The sequence below is a fragment of the Lepisosteus oculatus genome, chromosome 5 (assembly GCF_040954835.1).
Source record: "Lepisosteus oculatus isolate fLepOcu1 chromosome 5, fLepOcu1.hap2, whole genome shotgun sequence".
Lineage (NCBI taxonomy): Eukaryota > Metazoa > Chordata > Actinopteri > Semionotiformes > Lepisosteidae > Lepisosteus > Lepisosteus oculatus.
In genome coordinates this window covers 31,200,592-31,216,422 of record NC_090700.1, presented here as the reverse complement: position 1 = coordinate 31,216,422, position 15,831 = coordinate 31,200,592, and the positions used below count along the sequence as shown (strand labels likewise).

Sequence of the window (15,831 nt, the reverse complement as noted above, 5' to 3'; positions counted from 1 at the left end):
CACCTCTTCACCTTCAATATTGCATTCTCATACAGTACAGTTCTGAATTTTGTAAATGTGCCATCCACATTTCATTTTTATCTTGACCCAAAACAACCATGGTGTTGAGCCACATAGTAGAGTAGGAGTAGGGACAAATACACAAAAAACATAGGCTGTCTGTTACCTCACACTATCTAGACCTACAGTGTAGTAGGTACTAATCATTTATTTTTGCTCAGTACAAAAATAATAATATTTCAATCTAAGGATGATTTTATTTTCTCTTTTGGGAATTCAAAAATCAGCCATTGATTTCTTATTTGTACAATCCATTTTTAACTTTGTGATTTCCAAACATTTCTTCATGTAGGCTGTTTGTCTTACTTTACCGGACACCCACGCTGTCATCATCAACTTCTGTTAGCGACAGCGCTTTGGGCTAAAGAGAGCATTTATGTCAGATGAGTTCAATCTGAGGAAGAAATGTGGTTCCAAACAAGAATGTGTTCTGCCAACCAGTGAGTTACTGAGCTCATGTGTTTCTTAGTCAAGCCCAGAGGACAGTACAGGCAGCCGGACATTGGTGCTGGTCATTTAATACTGGGACAACAGTGTCTGCTTGCAAGTGAGATTGATTTTTCTTTTTATGTTTGATTTTCTTTACCGTAACTGCCCTTACTCTTTTCTCCTTCTTGACAGCACTTCTTGTATAGAGAAATGTTTAAGAAGGTGTCTGGCTAGGTTTGCGGTCTCCAACATTTCTGACCTCTGTGCCCATGGCTCAACAGTTCCGTTAGCTCAAGGGCTTTGTTTAGACCTGGACTGCAGTGCAGTGGTGGAATTAATCCCTCAAAATACTCAGTGTCACCTTGATAAATGTTTACTGTGCCATGCCATGGCAAACATACAGGTAAAATGCATCATAATGCAGAGAAAACATGGTAAAAGTATGGTAAGAAAAAGTGCTAAAGAACTGCAAGGAAACATGCCAAACTAGAGTGTATGTTCAGGTTAAGCCTGGTAAAACTGGAAAAAAATACAGTGGTAAACTCTAATAAAGGTGTACACATAAAATATTTACACACTGCAAAGTTTATACTTTTTTAATATCACAAGAAAACAGAACAATAAAATTGTTGGTGTTATATATCCAATTTAAGAGCCCCTATGGACAGTTTGAATGTGTGTTTTTTTTACTCAGTGATATTGGGTTTTTTTTTCCAACCAGTGTGATAAATGTAAGCTGGCAGACAGAGTTACACAAGACACTGTGTCTGTCAGTATTTGTTCAAATGAAAATTTAGCTTAAGAATACAGGTTTAAAAAAAATCTACATTTCATGCTCCAGGTTTAGGATGAAGTATTCTGTACTAAGTAAAATGTATGTTTTTATTAAGCAGCCTCTCATTTTGTTTTACTGTTTACTCACTACACTTGGAAAACCAGGTGTTCAGTTACAGTGTTGCCCCTTTGGGAGATTAACACAGATTGACATTCCATATTGTAATGTTTTCTAGTCGTATTTTCAAATGGCATTCTCTGCCACCGTGCCCACTCTGTGTTGGCATCTCTGTCTCCTCTTGACGTCTTCTTTTCTCCTTCCCCCAGCTTCAATAGTTGCCCAGAAATGGTGGTGCCAAATGCAGCCTTGTCTGGATGGAGAGGAGTGTAAAGTGTTGCCGGATCTCACCGGCTGGAGCTGCAGCACGGGAAACAAAGTCAAAACAACCAAGGTGAGCGCCATCACTTGCTTCCAATCATCTGTTTTCCTAACTGCTTCTTCGAGTTCCGGGTCACAGGGGAGCCGGAGTCTATCCTGCTTAGTAATCGGGGTGAACCCTGGATGGGCACGCCAGTCCATTGCAGACACACACAGACACAAAAATGCACACTGGGGCCAGTTTTCCATAGAAGCTGTTTAACCTACCAGTACAGTACTGTATGTCTTTGCAACGTGGTAAGATACTATAGAACATAGAGGACACCGAAATGAATGTGGGGAGACTATCCAGAATCCACTCAGGAACTGAACCCATGGCCCCAGTCGTCACGTTTCTGAAAGTGCAAAGTTGTGCTGTGGATCTCCACTTGCACTAAATTGCTTCTTCCTGTTAAGTGGTTTCCACAATTTCATGCTCATGTTTACTGTAGGACTGACAACTTCAGAAACATCCCGACACAGGTACTGTACAACTGTGTTGTTATCAAACCCAGTTTAGATGGCTGTGGGCTCCTGTGGTGTTTTGGGACTTTAGAGACCCAGAATGAGATCATTGACTGACTGTTTTCAAATATCATTTACTTAAGATAGATTTGCATCTGTTACACAGTCAGAGCCTAAAAACAAAATTGGCTGTACAAAAGTAGGCTTTGGTTTCTACCCACTATGGCGCAGGTCCTGGTTTTAATCCCTTTCTATATATATTTTTCTAGAATATGTGGTAGTCTTGGGCCTGGGCTAATTAGTACTTGAGCAATGTACTAATTAAATCACATATTGAAAAGTAACCCTGAAGCCTGGTTCACCCAGCATACCAAAATTAAGTCCACAGGGAATAACAAAACCCAAGAGTTAGATATGTTTGAGTATTTTAACTATGGTAACCTTTGGCTTAACCAGCATGGAACCTTGGCTGTAGAATTAGGAGGCTGGGTCCCCCCGGCAGTGAGAGAGTGAGAAGTGATGGAGGGGCAGGGTTTGGGTGGAGGAGGGGATGCATGAGATGAAATGCCCAAAAGAGGAGTCTGAGGATGATATACAGTATATATACTGCATCCAGCGATGAATGAGGTGAAAGTGATTTACAGTAGTTGCTGTTATCCTCCTAAACTTTCCTTAAGAACTTCCATTTAAATAGTTCATAGACAAAACGTAGCCCGCTCCCCCAAACAAAAAGCCCTTTGATATCAATTCTCATTTTGCTTGGGTCTGGGAAAAAAGATTTCGGAAAGCAATATCCTTTATTTATTACACAGATATGATGCTAAGTGGTCAGAATTTGTCCAAGAACACATTTGCTAGAATAACAAAGATCAGCTTGAAAAAGAACCTTCAAAATCCTGCTTTCAGGAGAGCAGGTTGCAAACCACCTTTTTAAAAAAAAAATCGTTAAGAAGTAACAACCAGCAGCTTTTTTTCGGCCTTCTTTTTCACAGGCAGTTGGCAGTGACCCAGTTGTCTTCTGTGCTTTGAGCTGAAGAACTGAGAAAATAGGTTTGGGCCTAGTCCCTCCCTTGGAAAACAAAAATCTATCTTGGACCAGACTTCAAAAGATTGAGAAAAAAAAAGAGCAGTAGCTACTGTACATGCTAGCAGTGTTGGTAAATATTTGATCAGAAAAGGAATGAGTCTGCACTTGCAGAATATATCGTTTTTGGTAGCCTGTGCTCCCAGCATGATGCCTTTAGCCTTCAGCCATTGCTCATGCTCGGTGCTCCTGACTAACACAGGCTCGTTAGTCGCTTGCTCTCCATTATTCATACCTAGCTGAGCTGGAAGTGGAAGACCTTTTGTTTTCTATGGGTTAATAATTCATGGCTCTCTTGCCCTGAGACAAGAGCGGAGCGCTGGGATGAATTGGTGCCCAGGTTTGCTAGGAATCTCTGCCTTTCCTTCCTGTGTGTACGCCCGCGCGTGCCCACACACGCGCACACACGCTTAGGGTCAGCGCACGTGTCCTCGGCCCCCTGGACCTTCTGCAACACTGGAGCAATTAAAGTTTGATCGAGTTCATTAATAATGCAGACCGCATATCGCGGTTAATCAACTGCATAATTCCATAAGCATCCAGCGCTGAGGAAAGTGTAATTATGCTGAATGCTTCAGTGGCGGATTATGTTTAAAAAAAGAAACGGCGTGTTCTAGAAAATGTTGCGTGTGTGTGTGGGGGGGGTCAGAGTAGTGGTTTGGAGGGGGCGGCTGTAGTGTGGGGATAGGTGGGACCTGAAGGGATGTACATGAAAAGCCACTGATTTTTTACTGGTGTTTATTTATCTCATCACAGCAGCTTTGTCTTCTTAATGGAAAAGCATCTGTAATCCTGTTTGAGTCTGATTTTGCATGTTGGTATTTATGGCACTGTATTTCTTTTTCTTCATCATCGTTGTTGTTATTAATATAACTATTTTTGAAGATGCTGTGGTTGTTTTTTCGTGAGTTATTGTAGTAGGGCTAGCAGTTGTAGCTGAGCTGGAGTTTTAGTAGAAGCAGTGGTCAAAACCTATAAGAGTATTAATGGTACAGTAGGTGTACTGAAGCAATTACTGTAGGAGTCATTGTGGGACTAATACACATATAGTACAGTATTAGTCATTTAGTTATTCTTCTAGTAGTTGTGATGGCATAGTAGTAAAAGAAAAGACAAGAAAAAAGAAAAGGATGAAGGAGTATTTTATCATTCTTTCACAAGTTCTTTTTATTCATCTTTGCACCTAAGCATTCGTAGACCTTGCACATGGCCTTCTTTTGCAAACAAAAAAGGGATAGAATGATCCATATGCAAATTTGGTTTAAGAAAGAATTTCATTCTTCATGGGTGCTGGAGGAAGTCTCCATTTTGCCTGCTCTGAGCCCATAAGAAGATGTAGAGATGGAGGGAAATAATATTGAGCTTGAAGATGAGCTTTACAATGTTGGGTGCCATGACTTCCCTGCCAGGTCTTCTTGTTCATCTTGTGAAGGTGGCACTGTGTCCGTCACCTGACTTAAACAAATCAGACAGAGTTGTTTCAGTTTTAAAAGGTCTGATGAAGAAGCACAACCAGGTTAGAAAACAGCTTCTCCATCTCTCGGTTTGAGAGGAATGATTATCACTCTCAATGATTTATATATGTGTGAGGGGAATAAAATAGCAAGTATTGAAGTTGAAAGGGCTTTTTCTCCAGCAGCTGTAAAATATTGACTTACTATGGCATTCGCTATGAAGTGAAGTTCTGTATGCTGACAGTGCAGCTCTCCTTTGTTCAGAGTTTATGGATTTAATTGGCACCTCTAAAACTAACTATTCTGATCTACTGTATATGGTTACTGAGACAACTGTTTGGTTGGCCATTGTTATTTCCATGGTTACCGACAGCTGCTCCTGCATTGTCTGTTGTGTTTTGCATAGTGTGAGGTTATCAGGTGTGGGTCTGTGAAGGTACAGTAGATATTTTTGGTATATCTCAAAATAACACCCTCCCCTCTCTTTTATATGATGGTTGTTAAATTCCCATGCTTTGTTTTTAAAAAAAAATAAGCTGTAGAAAGACCCAATGCGATATGAAAATATCTTACCTAATTATGTTGATATAAAATAGGGTAGAAATGTATTGACATTCCATGGAATTTTCAAGAACATGATTGTAAAGAACATTTCTAGCTTACCCCAGGCTAGATTTGAATGGAATTATCAACCATTCAGGAGACAGAAGTGATCAAATGTGAACTATTATGGGCCCCTCGACCTACCCTACGATGTCCTTATCAGTGATAGACACAAAAGGATGATATCATTGTCATGCCTAAAAAACAGATTTGTCAAACTAATTGTATAATTCATGTAAAAACAATAGCTATAAAAATGGTCATATTCGACGTGTGACTTAAATTATTTCCAAATGTGTACAGTAAGTTTGTTTTCAGCTTTTTACATATTCCAACATTGTAGTTAAGATCCTTATTTGTATTGTTTTTGTGTTGTGCCTGTCATTTATTGCCTTTACCAGCTCTGACAGATATTCCGTGGAGATTTCCTCTGAAAGAAGACCAGAATGACTGTCACTTTGTATCACAATTTTTCTTCATTGACCTCATAGTGAATTTTCTAGGATCAACCTAAATGAATAAACAATCATAAAGATTTTAATCATAAAAGATGATTCGACTGCAAAGTTACTTCATTGTAGCATTATTTTGTTAAAGTAGTGTAGCAAGACTGGATGTGCTCAGTACTGGGATGGGAGATCTCTGAGGAAAATTAGGTTACTACTGTAAGTGGTGTTGATGGACCAGTAGGTGGCGCTTTTCCTTCTGGACCAGAATTTCCAAAACAGTGCTTTAGTATGGTTACTGGAGACACTGCTTTGTAAGAGGTGCTGTCCTTTGGATCAGATATTAAACCAAGACCCTGATTACTTGATCATTTACATCCCATAGCACTGTTTGTAAGAGGTGGGGTGTTACTGTAACCCCAGTGTGCTGGCTAAGTTCTATTCTGGGCTGCACAAGGTGGCCTGAAGTCCCTACTTCAATTTCTCCTTCCTCCACTTTATAGTAGGCCTGCTGGCTCAGAATGACTGCCACACGTTGTGAAGATGGGTGCTATGCTTTATTAATGAAGCAAGCCCTCTTCTGCATGTAAAGTGGTTTGGAGCCCTTTGGGAAGCAAATAAATTGTGTAAATGCAAGCAATAATTACAAGGAAAAAATTGATGAAGGCACAATTCAGCTCACTACAGTGGTTTTGACTTTACCCACCATTTTAGCTGTTTATTTCCCAGGGTCTGTTTTTTCGGACAGCTTTGTAGAGCACTGTGCATTTGCAGACACAGAGGCATTGTGATAAATGTCAGAAGATTACAGAAACCCACTGCTCCGTATGGAAGTGGCAGATTTTGTTTTAATCCTTATTTTGTGATCAGACTGTAAATTTTGTCACATTTCCTAACGACATTATTGTAGCATCGACAAAGAATATAGTGGAGACGTTTTCGCCTTCGACTTGTTTCATCCTGGGGTCCTGTTTTCTTGGAAGCCTAGATTATTATTTTTTTAAGATCAATACTTGCCTCTGCGTAATGGTGTATATATAACAAAAAAATGAAAGACTTTTTTTATGTTACAGAGGTCAACGTGCATCCTGGGCACCAATCCATCGCATTGATTTCCCTCTTAAAGCCCCATTAACGCGGGGCTGTAAATTGAAATCGACAGTCGTGCGCGGAGTGAAGTTGAGGGACAATGAATCATGAAGATAACAAAAAGATACTTTTCATTGTTAACAACCATCAATAGCTGCTGCACCTGTGCAACAAAACTGTAGCGAAAGCTTCTTGATCATTCTCTCATTCTGCAGAGGAATGAGGGTGCTGTCAGGAGATCAGGGAATGTAAAGGAAAATTATTTGGGAGGGTTTAACTCCATGTTAATCTCCTTGTTAAATCTGCCTTGTGATTTATTCAAAAGGTACTTTAGAACTATGATATTATGAAATAGATTTTAAAAGAAAAAATTTTAAAGAAAGGTTAGGTCTAGACTGTAGGATGACATGGTGGCACAGTGGATAGCGTTGCTGACTCACAGTGCTGGGGACCTGTGTTTAATTCCTGTGGTGCTGTCTGTGTGGAGTTTGCATGATCTCCCCATCTCAGGTGCTCCAGTTTTCTCCCAAAGTCCACAAACGAGCTGCTAGGTTAATTGGCTTCTGTAAACGTAGGCCTTGGTGTGAAAGTGTATGTCTTTGTGTCTGTGTGTGCACAGTGCTTCTTGAATTGGATTAGCGGTTATTGAAAATAATGGGATGATGATGGCTAGAGCTATTTTTGTTCTGCTCAAGCTGTGTCTATCATTGTTGTGTTTTGCCGCTTCGTTAATTTGAATTCTGGATTGAATCCTTAATTGACCATGGGAGAGGATTTTTTTTCCCCACAGAGGAAAAACTGAAATCTTTGCTGTTCTTGCCATGCAAAAACTTTATTTACTAGGCTTAGTTTGCCAGCTGATGTAGTAGCTGGTGGTGTGAATGATACATGTTCCTGTTTCCCAGAGGAGAGGAAACTGTGAGGTTTATTTCAGTGATCACAGCTAGAACTCTGATGGAAAGTTTGGTTGTTTTTTGTCTTTTTTGTCTAATGTACAAAGATTCTATGCCACAAATAAGATCTTAAAGAACTGATCCAATTTAACTGTACATGGTTGTCCATGGTTGATAAGAAAAAATGTGGAACATGTGGAATAATAATAATCATTATATATATACATATATACATACATATTTAATATATTTAAATAATATATAAATAAATATTTATTTATAAATAATAAATATATATAGTAACAATAATAGTAATAATAATAATTGCTTATACTTATATCGCGCTTTTCTGGACACTCCGCTCAAATCGCTTTGCAGCCCCACCTGGATGATGTGTCAACAGCCATAGTGCACCAGTACACTCACCACACACCAGCTATCAGTGGGGAGGAGAAGAGTGATGAAGCCAGTTCAGAGATAGGGATTATTAGAAGGGTATGATTAGTAAGGGCCAATGGGAAATTACTCTTTTCGAGAAACGCCCTGGGATTTTTAATGACCACAGAGAGTCAGGACCTTGGTTTTACGTCTCATCTGAAGGACGGCGTCTTTATACTGCGGCATTAGGACCCACAAAGACCACAGGGTGAGCGCCCCCTGCTGGCCCCAGTAACACCTCTTCCAGCAGCAACCTTAGTTTTTCCCAGGAGGTCTCCCATCCAGGTACTGGCCAGGCTCACACCTACTGAGCTTCAGTGGGCTGCCAGTTGTGAGCTGCAGGGTGATATGGCTGCTGGAATCAGTTGGAATAGATTCATGTGCATTCAATATTGAACTCAGTGGAAGATCACATGACACACCCTCCATTACTGTGTCGGAAAACCCAACTCTTTATCCATTTGATCTATTTTTAAACCACTTTTTCTAATTCAGGGTCGCGGTGACATCTATCCCGCAAGCAGCGGGCGCAAGGCAGGGTAAAGTCGGGATGGGATGCCAGTCCACTGCAGGACAGACACACACATATTGTCACGAGGGCCGAATTCCACATGAGCCCACCCACCATGTCTGTGGACTGCACGAGAAAACTGGAACACCCAGAGGAAAGCCATCAAAACAAACAAGGGAAGGACATGCAAACCCATTGCAGACAGCACCACATTTTAGGAATTGAACCTGGAGCCCAAGCACTGCAAGGCATTAATGCTAACCTCTGTGCCTATGTACTACTATTTTTTCCAAATGGTTTTGGTGTCCAAACTAACCAATGTGCCCTGTGTTTGAAGATTCTTGTGTACAATAGCAAAACTCCGTTTGGGGATACTTCCTGATCGGAAGTAAATTCAGACTTGTTTGCAGTACTATCCACCTTATCATTTCATTGACACTTTCCTTATTCACCCTAAGAAAATGGCTAATTTATGTATTTCCCTTATTTAGCAATAATGTGAAATAATGAAAATATATACATTCAGAAAATTTTAAATTAGTGAAAACTGACCAGTTGAAGAGGAGCAATTGAAACAAAATGGCTGCTTTTTGCTTCACGTGTCCAGCAGGTTTGCAATTCCTGTGCCCATTAAGACTTGATCCCATCTTGCCTTAAATGCTTTCACACCAAAAACTTAGTTAAAATGTTTAAAATGAAGCTGGGTAGCCAAAAAACATTGACATATTTTACAAGTGATGGCCAAAGCCCTGGCCACCGACTCTACCAAATAAAACAACCTGAAAGGGAATTAATTTGTTCTTGGTATTGTGGGGGGTGGTGAAATTTTGCCAAGTGGAAAATAAGAAACTGTGGTGTGAAAGTGTGTTATAGTGGAAACCCTGCCTTATAAAAAGCCAGCTAATCAAATCCGTTGTAATTTTACTTAGGGGCTTGTGTGTGTTCTCTTTATTACCCTGCTGAAAATTAGTTGGGAACCCACTGACAAAACAACTAAAACCTGCTGATTCCTGAGAAAAATGGAATGAAATAGGTTTATCCGGTGAGATCTGAAGGCACATAAGGACTGATTTTGAACAATTTATTTTAAATTCAGAAGAAGCAGCTACCTTATGCATAACTATAAACGTAAAGCGAACACAATTGCCACAATTGTTACTTATAACTTTAAATGAGCGGCCCTTAAATGCATATGAAATACAGCAAAGTATATGTGACACAATACAAAGCACAAAACAGAGTAGGCACAAGCAGCATTTGATGGTAGCTCATCCCTGTGCATCATGCAGGATCTAATGGATATACACCATTTATTATTTTATATTATGCATGAATTATTGGTGAAATTGTTTTGTTTGGAAAATTGACAAATACACAATAATGTGGAGCTCTGAAATTGCAGGACTGAACCTGAATATCCTTTATCTCAATTATTTCTCCATTGGCAATCTGTTTGTAGATGTTGCTTGATGAATTTCATCTTATCCAAAGCAAACAGGCTGGGAGAACTGACTTTGGTTCTCAAAGCTGAAAGCAGGAACTTGTAAAACAGCTTCTTCCCCAGCAATGGCTTATAGAAGTGCATTGGAGTGTGTCACTGGCACTGGTGTTGGGAATTTTATTTATCTAACATTCTGTCAATATGGAAATTGCCAGTTATGTTCCTGTGCCACTGGTCGCATGGTGAGCTTCTATCCATTCCACTCTCCAGAAGGATCAGTATGAGACGTTTAACCACCAAGATCATCCTAATCAAAAGTGAACAGCAAGCTTCATCCAGTGTGTTTTCCTGTAGTTTTATCTTGATTCTAGCATGAACAGTATATTAATCATTCATGTTCATGTATTTCAATCATGTTTTACCGTACATTTCTATATTTAGAGTACATTAAACAGGGTATGTACTCTGCCTTTGCTCTTGTTTACTACTGTCGTGCTAGCTTGTTATAAAATTCATGTGTAAATCAAATTGTTATTATAATAAGAGGGAATGCCGGGGAAGAAATGTGCATAACACTGAATGAACCAGCAGATTGTTAAAAGCAAATCATAATGATCCTCTAACTTCACTAAACTAATGGTGTGTGATTAACAGGAATGGTTTTCCTGTGACTTTGTGGAACAATTTGCCCGCAGTGTCACAAGGTGGCATGGGAAGTGAATTTTGGAAAAATCTGTTATGTAATACCCATGCAGTCTAGGTCATTGTCAGCTTTATTCATTACTACCTTGACTGCCTACCAAAAGGTGTTCAAAATAGAGGAAACACCAAAGTGTTTCCAGTAAAAGCACAGCTGGGCCTGCTGCCTGATAGAATCCTAGTTTCAGGCTGCAGAAAGCAGATAACAGTGGGGGAGATGTGAGAGGGGCCAACTGTCTTAAGATCCCACATGTTCCATGCAGAACTACCACTGTGAGAAGAAGAAGATTAAACTGGGAATCACAAAACTTGAAGCTAAAACTTTCACAGAGAAATTAGAAAAGTATACTTTTCAAATGAAAGTTCTTACTTAGGCCGCACTTGGAGAGAGGGATGTGACTCTAGGCTGGAGAATTGAGGAGGCAGTAAGTGACAACAGTAACAACACCTGGAGTAGCCCAATTAGTCTTTTCTAGATTCTACCCAAAAGATTTGAGCTGATGCCAGTTGCTAAATGAATCAATCTCATAAGTGCCAATGGTGGCAAGCCCTACTGGTAGTACCTTATGCCTTATTAAAAGACTCAGAGCCTTATCGCAATGTATTATGGAAGCATGTTAAATTGCTTCACTATTTCAGTATCAAATAAGTACACAAGGGAGAGAACTCAATAACATGTTAAACGTTAAGAGTGTCTTATTATAATAATGGTTTATAAATTGTCATTTTCCTTAGCACTCAGACTCTCAGCGCACGTTTAATTTAGCTCTCTTGACAAATGCAAGCACATGCAGGTATGGTGTGTATTAGCAGGTATTAGATGACCACAGTTGTAACTTAAGAGCTTCTTTTTTTGTGCTGTATCAGAGATCTTCAATGTAAACCTCATTTTTTTTCATCCGTCCATTATTAGACATCTGCTTATTCCCGATAAGTGAGGCAGTTAGAACCTATTCCAGAAGCCTCGGGTGCAAGACAGGACAACCTGCTGATCGGGATTCCAGTCTCACGCAGGGCACACATGCAGACAACCTTACGTCCAGTTTGTCTAGCCAGCGTGGCTTTGGAAGATATTAAGGAAATTGCAAGACCCAAAGAAATGGGAACATCAAGAGCAAACGAACTCCACACAGAAAGATGCAAGTCCAGATTTGGACCCAGAGATACCATCCCATCATGTCAAGCCAGCCTGGTGACAGTGAACTTAAATCCTTCGTATTGCAGTTACGCAGTGGTGGTTATCTGTCTATAAGTTGCAAGACTGAGAGTATCATTAGAAGTGAAGGGGATTTTTAAGGAAGGTGGTGCAGTCCTGGTCAGTGTCAGCTTGTTGCACCATATGTGAGGAGAGTATCAAAATCAAAGGCTTAGTTAAGGTCTGAGGATATTAACATCATGTACCACGCATATGTCTCTGTTACTATTCATAGCCCTATTCTGGCAGCCAGGCAAAGGTAGATGTGACAGGCTGGCTTCTGTATGGGCTAACGAAGGAACTGTGGGACTATATTCCAGAAGTGGAGTTTCAATAGAAAAACATGAAGGTACATTAAATGGTACAAAATAGGTGGACGACAGCTCTACATACAAGTGAGAAACAAAATGGAAAAAAGCTCACAAATTCAAACTAAATATTAAAACTGATGCCCATCTGCCTTCAGAAGCCATTTCTAGTTTCACCTGAGCATGTTATTGACCAATTGGTTGCCTCCAATGTGAGACTCCAAAGACAGCAGGGTCTCTAATTTGGCCTGTCCAAAGTTCAGATCCTTCAAGTTGAAAGAAATGTACAGCAGCTGGAGGGTCTAAATCCGGGTAAGGGGAAGTAAAATTGTTATTTCCAGAAAGGCTTTTCTCCAGAAAAGAATTAGGGGGTTTAAATTTCCTCGTGGTTGTCATCTTATTTTTATTTTTAGGGTTTGCTTGACTGACCAGTGTGTTGTTGTTTTTTTTTGCTTTCCAGGTCACGCGATAGTCATGCCCCAAGTCTCACCACATGACAAGGGACAGCGTTTTATACATTTAGTCAGATCAGAGGAATGGATAGACACTCATTCTGGCTGAGCGATGAGGACCTGGGGACTCAACCTGGCTTTCTGGAAAGGACTTTTCTGCAGCAGGGAGCAGGCAAAGCTGAAAACTCAGTGGAAGGATGATTATAACAACATGCCCCCAACAGGCGTGAGAACTTGACTGGGACAGCTACTATGTGTACGTGTGTGAACTTGTGAACGTGAGGAACAAATCAATTCCAATACCTTGTCTTTATTATATGAGCTACTTCTCTTTGTGCATTCTAAACAGGAGGATGGGAAACCTGTGTTTAGGCCATTGTTGGGTCAGTGGCTGGACTTGGGATGCCACAGGAAAGACAAAAACACACGTAAAAAATCTCACTTCAGATCTTAAATACATAATGGTACATGTTTTTTTTTTACTCAAAACCTGTACAGTGGCTTTAAATGTCTTTGGATCCCTATTCATTTTGTCATATGATATTATTTTTTTGTATTATTTCTTGGCTCTAATCTTTTTTCTTTTTTGAGAATTTTTATGCCCCTCCCCCCTCCCAAAAATCCTGAAAATGAAAAAGTCCAGTACGTTTTCAATACTTTCATTTATCTGTTAAGTGACTTCAGCATATGTTGGACGCATACTAAACTTGAGCTTTTCATGAAGGATACAAACCAATGTAAAGTGGCTCATGGTGACGGAAACTAAAACCTGTATATTTTTTCTTGTTTTTTAATCTCCAAATTAAACAGAATAAAGTAAGCCGAACTCCGGCTGTTCAGAAATATATCTGTATTTTCAAAAACCTGGTAACTGGACCTGAATAAATCTACCAGTTTCACAATGGAAGACTGATAACCAAATCAGCACGATCATGGCCAAAGCTTTGCAAACATTCTGTAACTTAAGCTAAATGTCCCAACCTGTATTTGAGTGAAAAGTATATATTTGTCATGATCCTCATCCCTCCTCTTAAGGGCACTCCGACCCTTTCGTATTTTAGTTCATTACGTGCACCTGCCCCCTGTTTGTCTCTCATTATTTAAGCCTGGCGCTCCCGCTATGCCTCACTCAGCATTGGGAGATGGACGCCCGGAAGTCCACCTACCAGCGGGTCCAGGAGAGACCCGACGGCATAAGCTTCATCACGGCATCCTGGCCAGCTGAGTCCGGGGCTCGGAGCGCCTGGCCCCGTTAGCCTAGTTTTAGTCCCTGTGCCTGTTCCGGATCCCTTTCCAGATTTTAACTGTGTCTCGTCTTAGATGGATACCCTGGTTTTGGACTTTGGACTGCACCCGGATTCCCCTTTTTGGACTGTCTGGACCTGTTTGCCCTTGCCACGCCCCCCAAGCACTGGATCACTGTCCTTACGCCCACCTGTCTGTCTACCCATCCAATCCTGTACCTTCCCCTGATGTCCTTCTCCACTTACTTCCAGATTATACCGTCTGCATAGGGTCCTGAACTACGCTTCGGGGGAGCCTGGACCGGCTCCCGTTACCATATTACTGATGCGCATACAGTAAATGTATGTGCAGTTCTAATGGGTTCAATATAATAAGTTATTTTAATCATAGATTTAACAGAATCATAGAAAGAGCAAACAAAAATACAGAACAAGGAATCGTGGATAGGTTTTCAGCATGGGATATATAATACTGTCAAAAATAATTATTACAAACATAGTATTGTGTATGACCTCCCTGAGCATTAACACAATTTTGGCAGTTCTAATGTATATACTGTACCTTATCAGCCTCTGGACAGATAGCTGTGGGATGTTCCATCACTCTTCCTATGCAGTTGGGGAAGGTCGTTTAGTAGAGTTTGTTTGCGGTTGTCTCCAGTTGATGGCTGGAGCAAATTTGTCACACAGATCAGGAGAAAAAAGTTGACCCTGGCTTTGTCTTTGTTTTCTTGAGGTTGTTGCATTGTAGCACTATGTGGTTTGGCATTGCCCTGCTGGAAGAACAACATTACATGGTTGACTTGGAGCAGAGGAAAATCTATGGGCTCAAGGACTTTTCCATGCACTGGGGACTAGTAAGATTCAGTCTGTGCCAAAGGAATTCATCAGTTTATCAGAATAATCAGTTGGCTTAAACATTAAAACCTCCATTATAACTCACATCATGTCATCTCCATGTCTTCCTTCACACGTGCCTGTGGTCAAGGGCAAATGTACATTCACTAGTTGAACAAAACCACATCTCTCTGCTGCCAGCTCAAATGTTGTCTGGCCCAGGGAGGTCAATGATTGTATCTTTCAGCTTTTAACATTACCCCTGAATGGCCGCTGAGCTGATCCATTTTATGCAGACATTGAGCTACAGTCTCTCTGCAGATGTGGAAGTTATTTCCTCATGGAATGTCATGCTGTAGCAACTGCAGTCTGGAAATGGAAAAGTAATTCATTCAATGAAATATCACAATCATGTTGGTCCTAATCCTGCATGATGACACCCCTGCCTTCTCAGGTGGCTAGTCCCTCTAATTATCTGAGCAAATTCTCTCACAGACAAGCTTCCTACTTTCATATACCGTAGATGAATGCCAGCACTAGCCAGAAGGGGATCTTCATCATGTACTCAAAGCAGGTTATAGGTCGCATCTTTTCCATTTTCATATTGTGATTAAAATTATGACTTTTTGAAACATCACAATCAACTAATTTGAGCAATTTAAACAAAAACACCAAACAGTTAGTACCTGGTGTTTTTATGATAATTACACAATTTGAGCTTTGAGCCCAGTATTTCATTATCCCAAGATTCAACCAGCGAATCTGCTTGCTTTTTAAAATGCAAGTAATATATGTCTGAACTGTTAACGCTCTCAAATAGATTGAGTTCTAAGAGCCAAGTGTCACTGGTTTGAGTGTGGGATTCCCCAAGAGGTGGCGCCACTGAGCATAGGATGGAAATAGTCGGTGAAGGTTCTCTGGTTATCGAGTGGCACAGCGAACCTTGTGTCCTCCTGGACACTTGCAGACATGCGATGTTATCCTCAGCTCC

The 15,831-nt window shown here is 40.5% G+C and overlaps 1 protein-coding gene across 2 annotated transcripts in view; it reads left to right on the top strand.

The window, feature by feature from the left end:
• tafa3 (TAFA chemokine like family member 3) overlaps positions 1–15,468 on the top strand; it is a 120,006-nt gene extending 104,538 nt beyond the window's left edge. For both annotated transcript variants that reach the window (XM_015342123.2, XM_015342122.2), the window contains exons 4-5: positions 1,591–1,715; positions 12,768–15,468. In XM_015342123.2, the coding sequence (XP_015197609.1) occupies positions 1,591–1,715; positions 12,768–12,779 (137 nt within the window). In that variant the 3' untranslated portion in view covers positions 12,780–15,468. The remainder of the gene's footprint in view (positions 1–1,590; positions 1,716–12,767) is intronic.
• The last annotated feature ends 363 nt before the right edge of the window (positions 15,469–15,831 follow it).